Source organism: Oncorhynchus mykiss, chromosome 11 (genome assembly GCF_057628025.1).
Source record: "Oncorhynchus mykiss isolate SJ-2025 chromosome 11, ASM5762802v1, whole genome shotgun sequence".
NCBI lineage: Eukaryota > Metazoa > Chordata > Actinopteri > Salmoniformes > Salmonidae > Oncorhynchus > Oncorhynchus mykiss.
This window is the reverse complement of record NC_143032.1, coordinates 19888925-19911982: the sequence shown is the minus strand read 5'-3', so window position 1 is coordinate 19911982 and position 23058 is coordinate 19888925. Positions and strand designations below refer to the sequence as shown.

At 41.5% G+C, this 23058-nt stretch overlaps 2 protein-coding genes across 6 annotated transcripts in view; one reads left to right on the top strand and one right to left on the bottom strand.

The window, feature by feature from the left end:
- Nucleotides 1-9709, top strand: part of abcc13 (ATP binding cassette subfamily C member 13) — a 16944-nt gene extending 7235 nt beyond the window's left edge. For 3 of the 5 annotated variants that reach the window (XM_090189699.1, XM_036935131.2, XM_090189698.1), the window contains 7 exons: nt 20-175; nt 4418-4608; nt 4714-4936; nt 6560-6691; nt 6795-7120; nt 7849-8043; nt 8191-9709. In XM_090189699.1, the coding sequence (XP_090045825.1) occupies nt 20-175; nt 4418-4608; nt 4714-4936; nt 6560-6691; nt 6795-7120; nt 7849-8043; nt 8191-8317 (1350 nt within the window). In that variant the 3' untranslated portion in view covers nt 8318-9709. Of the gene's footprint in view, nt 1-19; nt 176-4417; nt 4609-4713; nt 4937-6559; nt 6692-6794; nt 7121-7848; nt 8044-8190 lie in introns of those variants that run through there. The other 2 variants (XR_016484414.1, XM_090189697.1) reach the window with 2 other exon arrangements.
- Nucleotides 9701-23058, bottom strand: LOC110535448 (chondrolectin). Its single transcript, XM_021620443.3, has 8 exons — nt 22449-23058; nt 15874-16049; nt 15508-15701; nt 15247-15404; nt 14208-14258; nt 13990-14076; nt 13706-13802; nt 9701-11381 (listed from the first exon to the last, which is right to left on the bottom strand). The coding sequence occupies exons 1-8, from the start codon at nt 22546-22548 to the stop codon at nt 11297-11299; spliced, it is 948 nt and encodes a 315-aa protein (XP_021476118.3). The 5' UTR covers nt 22549-23058; the 3' UTR covers nt 9701-11296.

Sequence of the window (23058 nt, the reverse complement as noted above, 5' to 3'; positions counted from 1 at the left end):
TGTCTCTCTCTCTCTGTAGGAGATGTACGTGATTGACGAGCTAGTCCCCGCCAACCTCCTCTCCTGGCTCTCCTGTTGGCTGCAGGTGTTTGTGACAGTGCTGCTGATTGGCTACATCTCCCCTCTCTTCATCCTGATAGTTCCGGTGCTGACTTACCTCTTCCTCACAATACAGGTACAGTATAGCATGTATGATATAAAATGTAACGGTATGATATCAAATGTAACGGTATAAAATGTAATGTTATAACATGTGATGGTGTGGTATAAAATGTAATGGTATAAAATGTAACGGTGTGGTATAAAATGTAACGGTGTGGTATGAAAAGTAACGGTATGAAATGTAATGGTATAAAATGTAATGGTGTGGTATAAATTGTAACGGTATAAAATGTAAAGGTGTGGTATAAAATGTAACGGTATAAAATGTAACGGTATAAAATGTAACGGTGTGGTATAAAATGTAACGGTATAAAATGTAACGGTGTGATATAACATGGTATGGTATAAAATGTAACGGTGTGATATAACATGGTATGGTATAAAATGTAACGGTGTGGTATAAAATGTAACGGTATAAAATGTACCGGTGTGATATAACATGGTATGGTATAAAATCTAACGGTGTGGTATAAAATGTAACGGTATAAAATGTAACGGTGTGGTATAAAATGTAACGGTATAAAATGTACCGGTGTGATATAACATGGTATGGTATAAAATGTAACGGTATAAAATGTAACGGTGTGATATAACATGGTATGGTATAAAATGTAACGGTATAAAATGTAACGGTGTGGTATAAAATGTAATGGTATAAAATGTACCGGTGTGATATAAAATGTAACGGTATAAAATGTAACCGGTGTGGTATAAAATGTAACGGTATAAAATGTAACGGTGTGATATAAAATGTAACGGTATAAAATGTAACGGTGTGGTATAAAATGTAACGGTATTACATGTAACGGTGTGGTATAACATGGTATGGTATAAAATGTAAAGGTGTGGTATAAAATGTAACGGTATAAAATGTAACGGTGTGGTATAAAATGTAACGGTATAAAATGTAACGGTGTGATATAACATGGTATGGTATAAAATGTAACGGTGTGATATAACATGGTATGGTATAAAATGTAACGGTGTGGTATAAAATGTAACGGTGTGGTATAAAATGTAACGGTATAAAATGTAACGGTGTGGTATAAAATGTAACGGTATAAAATGTAACGGTGTGATATAACATGGTATGGTATAAAATGTAACGGTGTGATATAACATGGTATGGTATAAAATGTAACGGTGTGATATAACATGGTATGGTATAAAATGTAACGGTGTGGTATAAAATGTAACGGTATAAATTGTAACGGTGTGGTATAAAATGTAACGGTATAAAATGTACCGGTGTGATATAACATGGTATGGTATAAAATGTAACGGTGTGGTATAAAATGTAACGGTATAAAATGTAGCGGTGTGGTATAAAATGTAACGGTATAAAATGTACCGGTGTGATATAACATGGTATGGTATAAAATGTAACGGTATAAAATGTAACGGTGTGATATAACATGGTATGGTATAAAATGTAACGGTATAAAATGTAACGGTGTGGTATAAAATGTAACGGTATAAAATGTACCGGTGTGGTATATAATGGAACGGTATAAAATGTAACGGTGTGGTATAAAATGTAACGGTGTGGTATAAAATGTAACGGTATAAAATGTAACGGTGTGATATAACATGGTATGGTATAAAATGTAACGGTGTGATATAACATGGTATGGTATAAAATGTAACGGTGTGATATAACATGGTATGGTATAAAATGTAACGGTGTGATATAACATGGTATGGTATAAAATGTAACGGTGTGGTATAAAATGTAACGGTATAAAATGTAACGGTGTGGTATAAAATGTAACGGTATAAAATGTACCGGTGTGATATAACATGGTATGGTATAAAATGTAACGGTGTGGTATAAAATGTAACGGTATAAAATGTAGCGGTGTGGTATAAAATGTAACGGTATAAAATGTACCGGTGTGGTATAAAATGTAACGGTATAAAATGTAACTGTGGTATAAAATGTAACGGTGTGGTATAAAATGTAACGGTATAAAATGTAACGGTGTGATATAACATGGTATGGTATAAAATGTAACGGTGTGATATAACATGGTATGGTATAAAATGTAACGGTGTGATATAACATGGTATGGTATAAAATGTAACGGTGTGATATAACATGGTATGGTATAAAATGTAACGGTGTGGTATAAAATGTAACGGTATAAAATGTAACGGTGTGGTATAAAATGTAACGGTATAAAATGTACCGGTGTGATATAACATGGTATGGTATAAAATGTAACGGTGTGGTATAAAATGTAACGGTATAAAATGTAGCGGTGTGGTATAAAATGTAACGGTATAAAATGTACCGGTGTGATATAACATGGTATGGTATAAAATGTAACGGTATAAAATGTAACGGTGTGATATAACATGGTATGGTATAAAATGTAACGGTATAAAATGTAACGGTGTGGTATAAAATGTAACAGTATGGTATAAAATGTAACGGTATAAAATGTACCGGTGTGGTATAAAATGTAACAGTATAAAATGTAACGGTGTGGTATAAAATTTAACAGTATGGTATAAAATGTAACGGTATAAAATGTAACGGTGTGGTTTAAAATGTAACAGTATGGTATAAAATGTAACGGTATAAAATGTAACGGTGTGATATAACATGGTATGGTATAACATGTAACGGTTTGGTATAAAATGTAACGGTATAAAATGTAACGGTGTGGTATAAAATGTAATGGTATAAAATGTAACAGTATGGTATAAAATGTAACGGTATAAAATGTAACGGTGTGATATAACATGGTGTGGTATAAAATGTAACGGTGTGGTATAAAATGTAACGGTATAAAATGTAACGGTGTGGTATAAAATGTAATGGTATAAAATGTAATGGTGTGGTATAAAATGTAACGGTATAAAATGTAACGGTGTGGTATAAAATGTAACGGTGTGATATAACATGGTATGGTATAAAATGTAACGGTGTGATATAACATGGTATGTTATAAAATGTAACGGTGTGGTATAAAATGTAACGGTATAAAATGTAACGGTGTGGTATAAAATGTAACGGTATAAAATGTACCGGTGTGGTATAACATGGTATGGTATAAAATGTAATGGTGTGGTATAACATGGTATGGTATAAAATGTAACGGTGTGGTATAAAATGTAACGGTATAAAATGTACCGGTGTGATATAACATGGTATGGTGTAACATGTAAAATGGTAGAATTTGTTCTACTGTATTATTGGCTGTATGTTTTGTTTATTCCATGTGTAACTCTGTGTTGTTGTATGTGTAGAATTGCTACGCTTTATCTTGGCCAGGTCGCAGTTGCAAATGAGAACTTGTTCTCAACTAGCCTACCTGGTTAAATAAAGGGAACTTGTTCTCAACTAGCCTACCTGGTTAAATAAAGGGAACTTGTTCTCAACTAGCCTACCTGGTTAAATAAAGGGAACTTGTTCTCAACTAGCCTACCTGGTTAAATAAAGGGAACTTGTTCTCAACTAGCCTACCTGGTTAAATAAAGGGAACTTGTTCTCAACTAGCCTACCTGGTTAAATAAAGGGAACTTGTTCTCAACTAGCCTACCTGGTTAAATAAAGGGAACTTGTTCTCAACTAGCCTACCTGGTTAAATAAAGGGAACTTGTTCTCAACTAGCCTACCTGGTTAAATAAAGGTGAAATAAAAAATAAAAATAACATGTAATGGTATAACAAAGGAAAGGAAATAACCATTCCTTTACACTGATATGCATGTGCAAAACTATTTTACCAACAGAGTAAACTAGTAAGGCAATGCAACAGATCAGTCATCCCACGCACTCAAAGAACAGCATCTAAGAAGCAAAATAAATTAAATCCCTGAAAACAACTGAAGACATGTAATGGTATAACATGTAATGGTATCGCATGTAATGGTATGGTATAACATGTAATGGTATAACATGTAATGGTATGGTATAACATGTAATGGTATAGCATGTAATGGTATGGTATAACATGTAATGGTATAGCATGTAATGGTATGGTATAACATGTAATGGTATAGCATGTAATGGTATGGTATAAAATGTTTTTGATGCCTTTCGTCTGTCTATATGCTGTAAGTACATTCCTGCCCACTAGATGGAGGAATCACATCACTGACTCACTGATCTGCTTTAGTTTCTGTAAGAAACACATGGAGACAGTTATGTTACTCGGCAAACTGCATTTTTCTCTTATACTCGCCTTCTGTTCTTCCATTTCTCTCCTCCATCTATCTATCCTCTCTCTCTCTCTCTCTCTCCCTCAGTCATACTACAGGTCAGTCTCGGGTCAGGTGAGGAGGATGGTTTCAGACTCTGCCTCCTCTCTCTCATCCCTCCTTTCTGAGTCACACAGGGATGAGGTCACCAGTGGTAGTCATGACGACCCCTTGACCCGTTGCTATGGTGCCCTCAACGAGCACCTGGTGTGTCGCTACAACTGCATTTTGTTGGACAGGTTAGAGGACAGGACCCTTTACACACAAACACATTCACATAACTCATACATATTACAAACACAGAATTAGTGTGTGTTAATTAAATGTTATCTCTCTCTCTTTAGGTGGGTATCAGTGTGGTTGGATGCCTTTGCAGGACTGGTTCTGTTCCTGGTCTCTGTGACTCTACTGGACTCTGAGGTAGACCCCAGTACTGTAGGACTGGTCCTGACTTACACCCTCAGCCTGAGAGAGGTTCTTCATCTCCTGGTCCAAGCAAGCTGTGGCGTAGAGAGCAGTGCTGGTGCCATCCAGAAGATGGACCAACATGCACACATGGAGAGAGAGGTAGGCTACAGAGTAGAGAGAGGGAAAGAGGTAGGCTACAGAGTAGAGAGAAAGAAAGAGGTAGGCTACAGTTACTGTCACAGATACAGCACTGTTATGGTATTAAACAGAGTAGAGAGAGGACACAGATACAGCACTGTTATGGTATTAAACTGAGTAGAGAGGACACAGATACAGCACTGTTATGGTATTAAACAGAGTAGAGAGAGGACACAGATACAGCACTGTTATGGTATTAAACAGAGTAGAGAGGACACAGATACAGCACTGTTATGGTATTAAACAGAGTAGAGAGAGGACACAGATACAGCACTGTTATGGTATTAAACAGAGTAGAGAGGACACAGATACAGCACTGTTATGGTATTAAACTGAGTAGAGAGGACACAGATACAGCACTGTTATGGTATTAAACAGAGTAGAGAGGACACAGATACAGCACTGTTATGGTATTAAACTGAGTAGAGAGGACACAGATACAGATAAACAATACCAGTCAAGAATTTGGACACACCTACTCATTCAAAGGTTTTTCTTTATTTTTACTATTTTCTACATTGGAATCATGTAGTAACCAAAAAAGTGTTAAACAAATCAAAATATATTTTATATTCTTCAAAGTAGCCACCCTTTGCCTTGATGGCAGCTTTGCATACTCTTGGCATTCTCTCAAACAGCTTCACCTGAAATGCAACAGTCTTGAAGGAGTTCCCTCATATGCTGAGCACTTGTTGGCTGCTTTTCCTTCACTCTGCGGTCCAACTCATCCCAAACCATCTCAACTGGGTTGAGGTCTGGTAATTGTGGAGGCCAGGTCATCTGATGCAGCACTTCATCAGTCTATGTATTGGTCAAACAGCCCATACACAGCCTGGAAGTGTGTTGGGTCATTGTCGTCTTGAAAAACAAATGATAGTACCACTAATCGCAAACCAGATGGGATGGTGTATCACTGCATAATGCTCTAATGGACATATCCTCTACCTGCAGCAGAGGTAACTCTGGGTCTTCCTTTCCTGTGGCTGTCCTCATGAGAGACAGTTTCATCATAGCGCTTGATGGTTTTTGCAACTGCACTTGAAGAAATGTTCAAAGTTCTTGACATTTTTCGCATTTACTGACCTACATGTCTTAAAGTAATGATGAACTGTCATTACTCTTTGCTTATTTGAGCTGTTCTTGCCATAATATGGACTTGGTATTTACCAAACAGGGCTATCTTCTGTATACCACCCCTACCTTGTCACAACACAACTGATTGGCTCAAATGCATTAAGAAGGAAAGAAATTCCACAAATTAACTTTTAACAAGGCACAGCTGTTAATTGAAATCCATTCCAGGTGAATACCTCATGAAGCTGGTTGAGAGAATGCCAAGAGTGTGCAAAGCTGTCATCAAGGCAATGGGTGGCTGCTTTGAAGAATCTCAAATATAAAATATATTTTGATTAATACTTTTTTTGGTTATACATGATTCCATGTGTTATTTCATAGTTGATGTCTTAGCTGTTATTCTACAATGTAGAAAATAGTACAAACAAAGAAAAACCCTTGAATGAGTAGGTGTGTCCAAACTTTTGACAAGTACTGTATATCACTCCCTCTCTTCTCTTCCTCTCTCAGCCCCCCTGGTCTGTGCCCTTTAGAGCACCCCCTAGCTGGCCAAAGGAGGGAGTGGTGGAGTTCAGAAGCTATGAGACGGAGCTTAACCCATCACCCGCTGAACTGTCTTTTTGCACCCGGACCAGAGAGAAGGTTTGTGTGTGAGCCTTGATTCTCTGTGTGTGTTTGTGTGTACTTTGCTGTAGGTGTGTGAATGTGTACATGTATATACTACTAGGTTTATGTTACTCTACAGGTTGGTGTGGTGAGCAGATCAGGAGCAGAGCTGGATGCCATAACCAGTTCTCTCTTCCGATTGGTGGAGGGCCGAAGGGGCGTGTTGATGATTGACGGGGTGGACATCTCTAGTGTGGGACTCCATGACCTTCGCAGCCGGTTGGCGGTCATAGCTAGGGTTCCAACTCTGTTCTCCTGTTCACTGCGCTCCAACCTGGACCCCTGGGGTTGCCATGGGGATGCCCAGGTGTGGCAGGCACTGGAGAGGTGCCACCTAAAGGAAAGGGTCAGCTTGCTGCCAGGACAGCTCCTCTACCCACTACAACACGGAGGGGCCGGGCTCAGGTAGGTATCAGACAGCTGTATACGGGTACAGGTGTGAGAGAGACAGGTACAGGTGTGAGAGAGACAGGTACAGGTGTGTGAGAGACAGGTACAGGTGTGAAAGAGACAGGTACAGGTGTGAGAGAGACAGGTACAGGTGTGAGAGAGACAGGTACAGGTGTGATAGAGACAGGTACAGGTGTGTGAGAGACAGGTACAGGTGTGAGAGAGACAGGTACAGGTGTGAGAGAGACAGGTACAGGTGTGTGTGAGAGACAGGTGCAGGTGTGTGAGAGAGCGACAGGTGCAGGTGTGTGAGAGAGAGACAGGTGCAGGTGTGAGAGTGAGAGACAGGTGCAGGTGTGAGAGAGAGAGACAGGTGCAGGTGTGAGAGAGAGAGACAGGTACAGGTGTGAGAGAGAGAGATAGGTACAGGTGTGAGAGAGAGATAGGTACAGGTGGGAGAGAGAGACAGGTGTGTATGTGAAACGTATGTGGCAGATTGACAAGTGTGTAGACTAAAATCAGAGGAGGCTGGTGGGATGAGTTATAGGAGGACAGGCTCATTGTAATGGCTGGAATGGAATCAAATGTGGCTTCCATATGTTTAATGTGTTTGATGCGTTCCATTTATTCCATTCCAGCCATTACAATGAGCCTGTCCTCAAATAGCTCCTCCCACCAGCCTCCTCTGACTAAAATCAACCTCAACCGTAAACCTCAGTCTGCAACTCCCTCTCCCTCTCCAGCTCCAGTGAGAGGAGGCTGCTGTGTGTGTGTCGTGCCCTGTTGAAGGGCTGTGTTGTCCTGGTAGTGGAGGACCCTGTTCCCCCTGTAGACGTCCACACTGAGAGGCTGCTCCAGAGCATCATACACACACACTTCTCCCACTGCACCGGGCTGTATCTAACACAGAACCCTGGGAACGTCACACACACTGACAGGTGAGGGTTACTGAGATCTGTGTTCCTCTGTGGGATTTGTGTTCTATCATTTCATCTTATAAGAAGAGATTAATGTTGCTCACTTTTTTCGTTATGCTTGACCAGTTGTATCTCTCTTTCCCCCTCCTTCTCTCCCTACCTCTCCAGGGTGTTGGTGTTAGATGGGGGACGTGTGGCTGAGTTTGACTGCGCCTCTGCTCTCCTCCAGAGGGGGGCACTGTTCTCCCAGCTGCTCTCTGAGACACATAGAAACCAAGACACAGAAGAAGAGTGAAGAACGAGAGTGGAAGTTGGTATTAGGAACAGAACTAGGATCATTTTACCCATGATCATAATGATGCTGGACTAGCTGTTTGAGTTTGCTCAGTTGTTTGAAGCATGGGGTTTCAACACCAGAGTAATAACCAGAGTTGTGGGTTTCAACACCAGAGTAATAACACCAGAGTAATAACACCAGAGTAATAACACCAGAGTTGTGGGTTTCAACACCAGAGTAATAACACCAGAGTTGTGGGTTTCAACACCAGAGTAATAACACCAGAGTAATAACACCAGAGTTGTGGGTTTCAACACCAGAGTAATAACACCAGAGTAATAACACCAGAGTAATAACACCAGAGTTGTGGGTTTCAACACCAGAGTAATAACACCAGAGTTGTGGGTTTCAACACCAGAGTAATAACACCAGAGTTGTGGGTTTCAACACCAGAGTAATAACACCAGAGTTGTGGGACACTTTGGATAAAAGCATCTGCTAAATGACCATATTATTATATTACCATGTGTTAAGTGCCCCTCGTAAGAGTATCCTAAAGGGCTATACATTGTGATGAGGTTACTTACCTCATCCTCTACCAGCAGCGTCCATCTTGGCTCAATGGGGCTATCTGGTTGCCGTGACTGTGATGCTTTTGCAATATGGTCAATGTGAAACTGAGTTATAGAGGAACCGCATGGACTGTGGCCAGGGCTTTAAGTGTACTCAGACTATGTGGTGATACAGGATCAATACTAAAAGTACAACAAATACAGCACAGTAAGCACAGCACTCAATACATACAGCAAGTTTATCTCAATGACTGACACCAGCACAACAAACTACTGCCTGGACTACAGACTCTCTCTCTGTGTCTCTCTCCCAACCCCCTTCTCTTAATTTGTTTGATCTCTCGCTCCCGGTTAGGCATAAATCTGTTCTGATTGAAGAGGGCTTTTATTGACCAGGATTATCTGTCCAGCTCTGTATCTACTGTTACGGGTACATTCAGGCTTGGCCAGTACTGTTTATACAAAATCTGTACAATGTATACAAAATGTATTGTGTCCTTTTGAACTCATTCTGACGATGCATGATCAATTGTAACTGATCATCGCTGTGTGTGTGTTTCTAATGAACATCAAATGTTGAAGGTTCTATTTTCTTAATTCTACCCTGAGCTTTAAAATGCAGTGATTACTCATATCTATAATTACCAGAACCTCCGTGTGTGTGTGCTCTTGTTGAAGCACAGGACTGATAAGTTTAATTGGCAGGCTAATCACTTTAACAAAGTACGACTAATAACTGACTGTGGTAACCCACACACACTCTTCAGTGTGTGCGTGCGTGTCATGTCTCATCATCGAAAATGCACAATTAAACACCGACGTCAATGAATCACATAAAGCTTTTTATTGAGTTATCTCGTCACAAAACAAGTTATGGGTGAAAAAGGTATCTTTCAGTTTCTACAAGGCTCTTTATAAACTCTGTTTTCATCTCTGGCTGTGGGTAGACATGCTAGCAGGACAGTGACTGCATCACAACGCTGAGTACAAAACACGCCACTTCTTAACAACACATTCACACACAGGCTCCTAAACGTACCACACCATCACCAGAACCTAGTCTCATATACGTACCACTGATCTACTGCATGTGTTTCTAGAAACTCTAGAACCTAACGTATGTACAACACTCCATCCAACACATACACACTGAAATATACACAAATCCCTTATTAAAACCTTGTTCAATGGTTGAGCGCGCTACACGTGTGTTTGCCTTTGAAAGAAAACACATGTAGTACTCTCATATATTCCATCATATAAAAGCAATAACATAGGACAATCTGAGGATAAGTTGAGATGTATGGCATGTATCAATATTTAGCCAGGTGGATAATCTCTCACATTAGACAATGCTTATACGGAATATAAAATATAACATTGTAGACCATGTAACATGCACAAAACTGCACTTACAGTATTCATATCAGGCGGTGATAAATATTGGATAAATACTGACTGTTTCATCCATGAGATATTTACTGGCATTATGCATTCAATTAGATTGGATCATGGAAATCTTTTTTTATTTTTCAGGACATTTAGGAAAGTCATTTAGCTGACTGATCTGTCTGAAACATAGCTCCCCGGTGAGGGAACAGAGAGTAAAGCTAGTACTAAACCCTGAACAACGGGAAGCAGATCAAACAACATACTTCAATTTCCATTTTAAAGTCCTATTTCCCTATTTTCCCCCTCCCTGCCTCTTTCCCTCTCTCTTTTTATCTTTTATTCACTTTCCCTTAAATGTTCCTCTTTTCCCCCACTCCCTCCTCTCCCTCCTCTCCCCGCTCTCCCTCCTCTCTTACACCTCGCTGTGTGCTGCTCTTCAGGAGTAAATCTGTGTGATGTGTTAAGTGGCTCTGACCCTATTCCTGGTCACAGGGGATGGTTCAATTCCTTGTTTTATCAGGGTCCCCCTCGCACCACCCTTAATTACTGATAGTTAATTACTTCCTCTGTTTGGAACCAATTAGTGTAACACACACACACACATTAGTGTACACACAAGGTAGCATGCTCACACTCACACATGCGTACAGACACTGGGATTCCAGCAGAAACTCCCTGGCAACAGCAGCAGGTATACCTTGATATCAGCAGCAGTAGGTTTACCTTGATATCAGATAGGTACGAGGATTGCCAAATTATCCATTAAGTCGTTTCATTTTTGTTTGCAGGAACACATTAACAGGAGGACAGGACAGGAGGGGTGGAGGGGAGGAGAAAGGAAATAAGGAAAAACTCAACAGAGCGGTGGAGACATGAACAAATTGAACAAAGGAAATGCAGAAGAGGAGAGCAGGTCATTGGTTGAGGTGGATAGTAAGATGTATTTGGAACAAGGATAGTATGAGGGAAACAGAGGTATCATTCAGTTAGTTCTGCCTAATCTGTTTATCTTGTTTGTGATGTAACCTGCCATTCATACTTCCATGCTGTCTGTCTTGGGTGTCTTGGAGATCCAGAGCGTTGATTGGTGGTTAACACTGGTTTTGGTCCGTGGTTTGCTTTATGAAATAAAAACAATGGAAACAGAATGAACAATAGTAGAACAAAACTAAATTAGAACAGTAGAACCACAGATGAATCGTAAAACAAAACTGTGTGTACGTGTGTGTGTGTGTGTGTGTGTTAAACACGAGAGCTGTTGCTCACACAAACACTTCTGTGCCAGCCATACCCAGCGATAAAACTCTGGATCCTTGCCTACTCATAACTCCTCATAACTCATATTTCCTCAGATCGCGTTTGTCGTGTTGTAGGTTCAAGTGTGTCGCCTGTTGTAAAGGAGAGACCTCGCACGTGCTAGGGTCATGGCTAGAAGGGCCATGACCCTAGCGTCAAATCAGATTAACATCAGATTTGACTTTTTGTAGCAGGTTAGAAACATTAACGAAGCAGGTTAGAATAATTAACGAAGCAGTTTAGAATAATTAACGAAGCAGGTTAGAATAATTAACGAAGCAGGTTAGAATAATTAACGAAGCAGGTTAGAATAATTAACGAAGCAGGTTATAATAATTAACGAAGCAGGTTATAATAATTACCATAGCAGGTTAGGAGAATTAATGTAGCAGGTTAGGATAATTAATGTAGCAGGTTAGGAGAATTAATGTAGCAGGTTAGGATAATTAACTTAGCAGGTTAGGATAATTAACTTAGCAGGTTAGGAGAATTAATGTAGCAGGTTAGGATAATTAACTTAGCAGGTTAGGAGAATTAATGTAGCAGGTTAGGATAATTAACTTAGCAGGTTAGGAGAATTAGGTTAAATGCAAAACATTTCAACTTTTGACTTGATCCCTTCTAGCCGCGCGTTAGGGCTTTGGGGGCGTTTCAGGAAGAATTTTACTGCGGCAGGCAGGAGTCAGAGGCGTGATTTACTGGTCTCTGTCTGTAGATTCCCTCTCAGTTCCCCAGCTATCGGAAATATGTTAAAAACCAGTGGTGGAAAAGTACCCAATTGTCATATTTGAGTAAGAGTAAAGATACCTTAAAAGAAAATGACTCAAGTAAAAGTGAAAGTCACCCAGTAAAATACTACTTGAGTAAAATTCTAAAAGTATTTGGTTTAAATATACTTAAGTATCAAATGTAAATGTAATTGCTAAAATATACATAAGTATCAAAAGTAAAAGTATAAATCAATTCCAATTCCTTATATTAAGCAAACCAGACAGCACAATTCTTGTTTTAATTTACGGATAGCCAGAGGCACACTCCAACACTCAGACATTAATTTACAAATGAAGAATTGTGTTTAATGAGCGTTTGTTTTTAATGAGTCCGCAAGATCAGTGGCAGTAGGGATGACCAAGGAAGTTCTCTTGATAAGTGTGTCAATTAGACAATTGTCCTGTCCTTCTAAGCATTCAAAATGTAACAAGTATTTTTGGGTGTAAAAAAAATTCAACATTTGGATGTAGTGAAATAAAAAATAAAGTTGGCAAAAATATAAATAGTAAAGTACAGATACCCCCAAAAATGACTGAAGTAGTTCTTTCAAGTATTTTTACTTCAAGTACATTACACCACTTTTAAATACACATCAAATCAGACGGACAGCGATACTAAACTGGATAAATAATAAAAAACTAAGTTGCTGCCCAATCAAGGCAGAGGAGAGCTGGGAGTGTCTATATAGGAGATGTAAAGTCACAGTAGCGGGGTAGGGAGGTTGGTTGGCATTATACAATGTGCTGGAGTTGCACTTTGGTTATTGTAGGAACACCATCGACGGGCCCAGCTATCGACCCAGAAATCATAGACTTTGTTACCCTATCTGTTGCCAGAGTAGGGTAACACACACACACACATATCGCCTACACACAATCACAATAATAATTAATGACAGAGGGCTGAGCCAGTGGCCAGGGCTGTTATGCTAAATGACTCTTTGCTAACAAGGCGTCCTTGTGTTATGCCAGTGATTATGACTGAGTAAGCACTGTTCTTACCAAACAATTACAGCCCAGACCCATCCATCACAGCACAGGGACGGGGGGACTGGACCCATCCATTAGTGGATGAACAGGGGGGGTAGGGTTCAGAGATTGAGCTGTTTCTCTGATTAATTTTGAGTATGCCAATTCAAGGAATTTAAAAAAGAGAGTTGATGGGAGTGTAAGTGTGATTAAAAATGAGAGAAAGAGGAGTATACAGTATAAGAGAATATTATACGATTGGTTTGTATGAGGATCATAGATTGATATTTCAGTGAAGTTGTTATCAGTAAGGCAGTACTGGGGACTCCGGGGACTTAGGGTGTTCAGTTGTGTTGTACCATAGGGAGTTGTAGTTTTTGTTGTTGCAGTGGTATGTCGTGTCTCACCTCTTACTAAACATCTGGAAACAGCAAGTCCCAGAAGCCACCAGGATGAGCAGCAGCAGAGGGATGGTGGGGATGATTACATAAACCAGCAGCATACCTGCAGAAGGAGGATAGAGCTGAGATGGAGCTCCAGAGAGGCTATTTCAGTAATTACACTCTATTTAAACACTGTCTTACATTCCATATCATCGCTACACCACGTCTCACTTTCTGGTGTCCTGCCATACCATTTAATCGTCTCACCTCCCTGTCTCACCTCCACCTGTCTCACCTCCACCTCTCACCTGAGGATCCAGCTATGACTACATGTGGGGCGTCGTCCTCACTTGGTCCGGATTGTTTGACCTCATCTGCCTGCACCACCGCCACATCTGGGACGGACACACAAAGATACTAAATCAAAAAGAGATATACTAACTGATACCCTCATGCAGTCAACCATGCTGACCTACAGGAGTGGGGCTGATGTGGCCAGGCTATGCCCCAGTGTGTGCCTCCTCACCTGGGTCACGAGCTCCTGGCCTGTCCCCCTGCTCCTTCCCCAGACGGCTCTCTGGATCAACATCAGAATCAGAAAAAACTTGATTAAACAAAACTGATATGCATTTCTGTTAGTGTAATGTTTTACCAGGCTAAAACACAATTGGATCGCAATTGGATATCACAAAATTGGGATAAAAAAAAGAATAAATAATAATAATAGTAATTTAAAAAATATATATAACAACCTTTTAAAAGGGAAACGTATAGAACACTCCACAAAACACACAGAACTCATCTCATCTGCCGTGACATTTGCGTACCTGTGTGATGCTGCGTACCTGTGTGATGCTGCACACCTGTGTGATGCCTTCTACCTGTGTGATGCTGAGTACCTGTGTGATGCTGCATACCTGTGTGATGCCTTCTACCTGTGTGATGCTGAGTACCTGTGTGATGCTGCGTACCTGTGTGATGCTGAGTACCTGTGTGATGCTGCGTACCTGTGTGATGCCTTCTACCTATGTGATGCTGAGTACCTGTGTGATGCTGTGTACCTGTGTGATGCTGTGTACCTGTGTGATGCTGAGTACCTGTGTGATGCTGCGTACCTGTGTGATGCTGAGTACCTGTGTGATACTGCACACCTGTGTGATGTTGTGTACCTGTGTGATGCTGCGTAGCTGTGTGATGTTGTGTACCTGTGTGATGCTGTGTACCTGTGTGATGCTGCACACCTGTGTGATGCTGCGTAGCTGTGTGATGTTGTGTACCTGTGTAATGCTGTGTACCTGTGTGATGCTGCGTACCTGTGTGATGCTGAGTACCTGTGTGATACTGCACACCTGTGTGATGTTGTGTACCTGTGTGATGCTGCGTAGCTGTGTGATGTTGTGTACCTGTGTGATGCTGCGTAGCTGTGTGATGTTGTGTACCTGTGTGATGCTGCGTAGCTGTGTGATGCTGTGTACCTGTGTGATGCTGTGTACCTGTGTGATGCTGTGTACCTGTGTGATGCTGCGTACCTGTGTGATGCTGTGTACCTGTGTGATGCTGCGTACCTGGTTCGTACTTGCAGATGAAGTTGTGCTTCATGTTGCACCTGTCATCATTCCACTGGTACATGTAGGCCCCGCCCAGCCCGTGGAGCGCTGTAGGCTGGTGGTACATCACTACACACGCCTCCCCTCCGCACGACGGCTCGTCAAAATACCAGTTCCTAACACACACAATCACACACAATAATACACATATTCAAATTAAAACACAGACATACACAAAAGCCTCACCAAAGTAACAGTTGCTGTGTGAAACATACACACCTGAATTGGGACATGCTCCCATCGGTCCAGAGGTAGAGGTCAGGACAGGAGGCGAAGCCGCCGTTTTCCTGTGTGTGTTCTCCTTCTGTCCTCATCAGCCCGATCCAGAAATCACCGTCTGCTATTCCTCCATTACCGGTACCTGCTCCTTCCGCCGTTTCTGTCCCTGCTCCTGTTGAGGAGGTCCGAAGCTCCTGTAAGAAATAATATATGTATTGTAAGTATATTATAAGTAAATAAGAAATATATTAACAAGTTCATGATTGGAGCACTTTGAGGAGGTGTTTTTGGTGTTGTTGTTTGTACTGTCACACACACTAGCGCAAACTCACACACACACACACACACACACACACATACACTGACCTGTAGCAGGTGTTCTATGTGTCTCTGCTCCGCAGCGCTCTCTACACTCAGCAACGACCCTCCGTCCATCTCACATGCCTTTCTGGCCTCGCTGAATGCAATCCGGCTGGTCATTTCCCGGAAGTAGGCAATCTTATAGCATGGATGCTCCTCCCCTCCCTGACACACCGTCTGACCTGGAGGCAAATGAGATCATCAATCTATCCATTGATTGCATGTAGGGCTCGCACAATTACCTTCTAACCATGTAACCGACGGTTATGGATGAAGATCGGAATGCCCCCCCCCCCCCCCTTCCCTGCATCAGCAGCACACATAGAAATAGAATGAATAGAAGGGTCTTGGAACCTCTGGCTAATTGACTGGTAAAATCATGGGTACACTCGAAATTGCTGCCTGGTATTGTGATGCAAAAATGTTCATGGGAATGTTATAGGGCTGTGACGGTCATGAAACTTTGTTAGCTGGTGATTGTCAAGCAAATAACTGCCGGTCTCAAGGTAATTGACATAAATACATTTAGCATCTCCTTACTTCCATGCCTACAAGCCTACAAGCCACTGATGCAGACCGTTGGAACATCTACATTTTAAAAAAAAAGTATAATAAATCCATTTAAAATAGCCTACACCATCACAATAAATCCATAACTTATTTTAGACAGGTCTAAAGAAATATGACATGAAGAAAATGTAGTCTATTTCAGATTAACAGAATAGCATACTGTGAGTTATCCTTATGTTAGGCCCTGATCTGGCTATGCCATATGGCTGTGGGCTACACTAGTTAATTTAGTAAACAAGATTTGCTTAGAATTCCGTGGCATTATTTTATATTATTTTATAGTACAAAGAATACAATAGCTGAATAAAATTAAAATAATATTTTCTCCAAAGGATTGGAGGGAGTGCACACATGCGGCTATTCTTTGTGGAGCAGTTAAAAAAGAAACAGGTACTCCTATCTGCTTAATTTAGAGTTACGCTGGGCTATATGTTTAGATTTTAATACATTCTAAGGCTGCATGATGTGACTCTAATGATGATTTGAAAAGAGTTGCATGAAAGGCATGAGCTTTGCTTTGTTATTTTGTGCAGCCTGTACACACTTCATCAGTCTCTCATTCACAATTTGACAAACACTTGATAATGCCTTGAATTTCCTGGCGGCATCCCCTTTGCTTGGCCGTAATGCCCCATAAAAAAATCCATACCTTTTGCGGGCAGTGGCCATTGCGCCCTTGGGCCGAATCTAATAATTATAATTCCCTTCTCCCGGCTGTGTGCTCCGAAGCAGCTCTCACTCACATGGCTGTCTGAGATATCTCAATTCTTATTAGCCAATGCCCATCACATGATCGGTCCTTCTCACGGGCTACAAGTGAAGACGCACATGCATGCGTTCTTGGTCAATTCCGAGGCGCATATTGAAGATATTGGAAGAACTGTCCACATTTCCTTTGTCAGCCAACAAGATGAGTAGGCATAACAAACAGCAAAAGCACTAGCCTATGTCAATCTACTATCCACCGCAGTACAAATAGTTGACCTATTCTATTCTGTGCGATAAATAAATATTCCAAGCATTGTCTGGGACAGTTGTGGGATGGGATAAATCCCAAATTAATACAATCACTAGCATCAAAAAAACATTTTAAAAGCAATGAGGCTGATGCAACGGATCAGAACTATTAGCTTAAAATGTTCATAAACTATTAGGCTATTTTTTCACATTATAAGTGCAGCAATGCGCACACGGCATAAGCTCAAATGTTCCAAAATGCAATCAAATAGCGGGAAAACTCAAATCTCAAAAGTGACCGCAAATGCGATTATGCATGTAAGGCTTTTATTATAAAGGTGTATTTTTATGGTGAAAATGATCTTCCCCAAACTTGGGACTCACGCCACTTGTAAAGCGGATTAATGTGCTTAACTTTAAGAAGTTGTTTGGCCACATTAGTTGTGATACAAACCTTTTCACTACATATAGGCCTGGCCTCCCGGGTGACGTCTGTTCTAAGACTCTGCATCGCAGTGTTAGCTGAGCCACCAGAGACTCTGGGTTCGAGCCCAGGTTCTGTCGCAGCCGGCCGCGACCGGGAGGTCCATGAGACGACACACAATTGGCCTAGCGTCGTCAAGGGTTAGGGAGGGTTTGGCCGGTAGGGATATCCTTGTCTCATTGCGCCTGTGGCAGGCCGGGCGCAGTGCACGCTGACCAGTTCGCCAGGTGTACGTTGTTTCCTCCGACGCATTGGTGCGGCTGGCTTCCGGGTTGGATGCACACTGTGTTCAGAAGCAGTGCGGCTTGGTTGGGTTGTGTTTCGGAGGACGCATAACTCTCGACCTTCGTCTCTTCCGAGCCCGTATGGGAGTTGTAACGATGAGACAAGACAGTAACTACTAACAATTGGATGCCATGAAATTGGGGAGAAAAAGGGGGTAAAACATTTTAAATACACAAACAAAACATATAGGCCTATGGACTGAGGTGTGCGACTATGATTTGAAAAAGTCGGGGGGGGGGGGGGATGATGCACTGTTTTTTGTCTTACTGCACACAAACTGGGCATCATTCACAAGTGATAGGCTAATATTGTCACCCATCAGACTATTCTTGTTTTAATATATAGTAAATAATATAATATACTATATACACATATATTAAATAATATATGTGTGAAATTAGTTGTGATTTAGAATGGACCATTATCATGCACCTGTCTCAAAACGGGAAGGGGGAAAATACATGTCATCTAGGCATTTAAATAGTGAATGGAGGATGCTTTTTCCGTGGTTTATTTTCATTTCAGCCAGGTATATGCCCGAGTGATTAGAAGGATAATAGAGTGCTGAGTACCAGGCAGTTAGCAAGTTTGATAGGCTATAAAAGACCTTCAGCAGCATCAGAGCTTGGAGAAGCCAAATTACCGTGACTAAACGGTCACATGGAATTTGACTGCCGTCATGACTCATGACCGCCGGTGTGGTGGTAATACTGTCACCGCAACAGCCCTAGAATGTTAATTCAGATGATGTTAACGTATGTGGCACAGGCCATAGAATGTATTTTTTGTAATGTTACTTGAGTTGAATCAACAAATCACAGCACATATTGATGGGTACACTTCCTGCTTTTTCTTCCTGCTTTTACTTCCTACTGTGCTCAACGCAATGGCCACCAGTCCACTCACTATGCTATCACTGACTCGAATGGTTCCTTCTATTCCTATGGCAGCACATGCAGTCAGGAGTGGAGGAGAGCCGAAAAATGTGCGTCTTCAAAAAATAAGTATATTCAAACGATTATTACAGTGACCGCGGTCACTTGGCTGGCCAAATACCGTCATACTAAATTCCATCACCGTCACAGCCCTAATTGTAAGTAGACAATTTACATAAGGATTGATTAATTAATCAATTAACAATTATGTCAAATCTATCTGTGTCAGTTGTGTGCAATAGGAGTCAATTTAAGCATCTACTGTATGCCGGTAATCTAATGTGGACAGACTACGTAACATATAGTAATTTACGTGAGATTTTCAGTTCAGTATGCCAGTAATACAGCCAATGCCATCAAGTAATGGTTCCACCACCGTTTCAAAAACAAGCTACTTCCTTGTTCTCTACTCATTCCTGTGGCCGTGGCTGTGTTTGTCTTTTCCTCCCTCCATCTATCTGACAAACCATCCATCATCTAATCAGTGATCAGTAAATCCACCATACTACCGTATCTACACCCAATCAGCCCCTCCGCCGGTCAGTACATCCATCAACAAGTCCACAAATTAACCAACCCACCTGTCAATCAACCAGTCCACAAATCAACCAACCCACCTGTCAATCAACCACCTCACCAAACAACTGATTTATCAATCTATAAATCCATTCATATGAGTGATAACTACACCTCAGTGACTCTCTGTTGATCTTAAGAAGTGGTTTGAAGGTCTTAAGTGAATGCAAACATCTCCATTGAACTTATCAGTTGTACACAATCCCTCGACCCCCTCCCACACACACACCCTTAACGACTCTTGGCTTCCCGCCAAAAGGATGTGGTCATCGCATTCGCATCCTCTCAGTCCCTTAGAATTTACCGTCAAACTTTCCTAGTGTGGTCAATATCCTCTGTCAATCAGGAAGTGACTCTAGCTAACTGACTGTAGTAACAGGGCTGCTGATCACACTGTAGGCTGGAGGCCCACTTCTAGAACAGCCTTGTTACCGCTCACAAACAGACTTTTACTGGATGTGTTCACACACTGATATGACATTTACAGTAAGCAGCAGTCATGCTGTACTGTACTTATACACAAACACAGAGTAGACATACCCACAAACACAGAGTAGACACGTGTACTTTCACAAGTATGCACGCACACAGGTACACACATACACACAAATATAATCTCACACATGCAGCACACAATATCCAGCATTATAAAGCTGTGCTCTATGATGGCAATTAAGTAGGTGAAAAGTGGAGTATCTGGCCAAGATTCTGGACTGAAACCATGTGTGTGTGTACACGAATGTGTGTGTGTACACGAATGTGTGTGTGTGTGTGTGTGTGTGTGTGTGTGTGTGTGTGTGTGTGTGTGTGTGTGTGTGTGTGTGAGTGTGATGCATGCATGCATGCGTGCATCAGTGAATAATACCAGTGATTAATACACAGGCAGTTAAAGAGGCCTAATAATAACATTAGCAGTGTGGCCAGGAGGTACTTTAAATGATTGGCTGCCTGGTCTAGATCAGATCTGCACTATCATCACTTTGGAACCCAGTAATGGTACCGGGGCGCACAGACGACCAACAGACTCAGCATTTTCACCTCCTTTCTCTCTTTCTTCCTCTTCCTCTTCGTTCATTCCCTCCATCCATCCTGCCTCATCTTCCTGTTCTGATACCTCAAAATTCTTCTTCTCAACCCAAAGCGTCATTGTTTTCCTTTCTCCCTTTCTTTCTTCGTCTCTCGCTCTCTCTCCTTTATTAATTTGTTCCCTCTATCCGGCCTCCTCTGCTCTGATTCCTCAGATCCACATTTTCATCAGTTTTTCCCTTTCTTTTCCTCTAACAGCCTCCTCTTCCTTCACCTCCTCTTTCACCCCTTCCTTCACCTCCTCCTTCACCTTTTCCTTCATCTCCTCCTTCACCTCCTCCTTCACCCCTTTCTTCACCTCCTCCTTCACCTCTTCCTTCACCTCCTCCTTCACCTCCTCCTTCACCTATTCCTTCACCTCCTCCTTCACCTCTTCCTTCACCTCATCCTTCACCCCTTCCTTCACCTCCTTCACCTTTTCCTTCACCTCCTCCTTCACCCCTTTATTCACCTCCTCCTTCACCTCATCCTTCACCTCCTCCTTCACCTCTTCCTTCACCCCCTCCTTCACCTCTTCCTTCACCTCTTCCTTCACCTCTTCCTTCACCTCGTCCTTTACCTCCTCCTTCACCTCCTCCTTCACCTCGTCCTTCACCTCGTCCTTCACCTCTTCCTTCACCCGCCTTCACCTCTTCCTTTACCTGCCTTCACCTCTTCCTCTGTTTCTCTCCTTCATCCCCCATCCCCTTTTCATCCTCTGCACTTTCCCTATCTTGGAACATCAACCCCTCTCTCTCACTGATTCTCCCTCTGTCACTGTCTTCTCCCTCCTCTGTGCCACTTTTTCAATTTATTTAGACTAAATCACTTAGTAAGGACATTTTAGGTTAAAGAGGGGCATATCTCACCAAAAATGAAATAAAAGTTGTCCACTCTCCTCTCACTCTCTCCATCTGTCATCTGTCTGACTATAAGACTCTCTCTCTCTCTCTCTCTTCGTTCTCTCTCTACAGTATGTAACAGATTTGAATGCAAACATATTAAGTCAGCTGCCTGCCCTATGACACCGACGGCCCTGACACATTTAGTCACAGAGGGAAGGAACAGTAAATAGACTCAATCTTTACAGTCAATAAAACCAATAAATCCAGTTTCCAGGGTAAACAAACTCTAACAGGCTCACACACATTCATACACATGTATGAAAGCAAGCACATGCACACATGTGACACACCTCAAGATCTGTAACTGTAGCAATGCAATAAAAGCTAAACTGAAGCAGTTAACATGTAATTACATTTTTGACATGAATAATGGAAGGAATAGAAAACATGATTCCATGTGGAGAAAATGTTTTTTTTTGTCTCAGATAACCTAATCTTATAGATTGATTTATATTTTCCAATCCTAACAAAATTCACAAATGTCCAACTAATTTTAATGATGATAATGGTGGTGGTGGTGGTTATGATGATGATAATGATGATGATGATGATGATGAGCCATAGGCCTATAACTTTAACCTAGTCACAAAAGGTAACATTTTACTGGTAGTTTATAGTTGAGATTATTGTTTGATGAGAATCGTTAAGGAATTATTATTTGATTATTCTTATCTTGAAGATAACAGAAATACAACCAATATTCAAATGTTATTATTATATAACGCTTCTTTGTTTTATACGATCATTGAAAGTAGACCAATATGTGAAAAACTGACCGTAAAAGTTATCACATCATCAACTTACCACTGACAACTCTTGCGCCGTGACCGCTGGAGGCCATGACCATCACTCCGCATAGAACTCTCAGGATATTCTGCTCCGCGCTCTTCTTCGATGATTTCATACTTGACAGAGAAAAAGAGCTTTGAAATAAAAATGGTATTGTAAAAATAAAAAAGCTCCTTCGCTCACATCAGAGTTCACCGGTCTACTGCCAGTTTGTTGACTGCGACTCTGCTCTCAGTCTCCGGTCTCTGCTGTTGTCATGGTTTCCACCCAAATGTCCGGTTTTTACTTTTCAGTGAGCAAGATGCTCTAATGGGATTCGTACCGGTACCCTCACGCGCTCGAGGACCGGAAAATGTTCTAAGAACGGGGGCTGGCCTCGTGCAGACAGCCCACCAGAGACAGTGAAACAGCGAAAGTGGCTCCCACAGGCGCGCTTATTGATCCCCCTCCCTTTCCTTCTCTCGTTGCTGAGTCCCTCTGCAACTGATCGACCACACACAGCTGTCACCTCGCGCCCCACCGACTTTTTAATTAGCCTCGTGACACGTGCCTCGCACCCCTCCCCAATCTATATGTGCGAAATCCATTGATAGCATGCTTGAGATTAGATGGAATATAATTGCAT

Coding starts and splice junctions, on each gene's coding strand:
- LOC110535448 (XM_021620443.3), bottom strand. CDS start 22,548: ATGAAATCATCGAAGAAGAGCGCGGAGCAGAATATCCTGAGAGTTCTA. Junction 14,259..15,246: donor CATCTGCAAGTACGAACCAG/GTACGCAGCATC, acceptor ATGTTGATCCAG/AGAGCCGTCTGGGGAAGGAG. Junction 11,382..13,705: donor TTCCAGATGTTTAGTAAGAG/GTGAGACACGAC, acceptor TATTTCATAAAG/CAAACCACGGACCAAAACCA.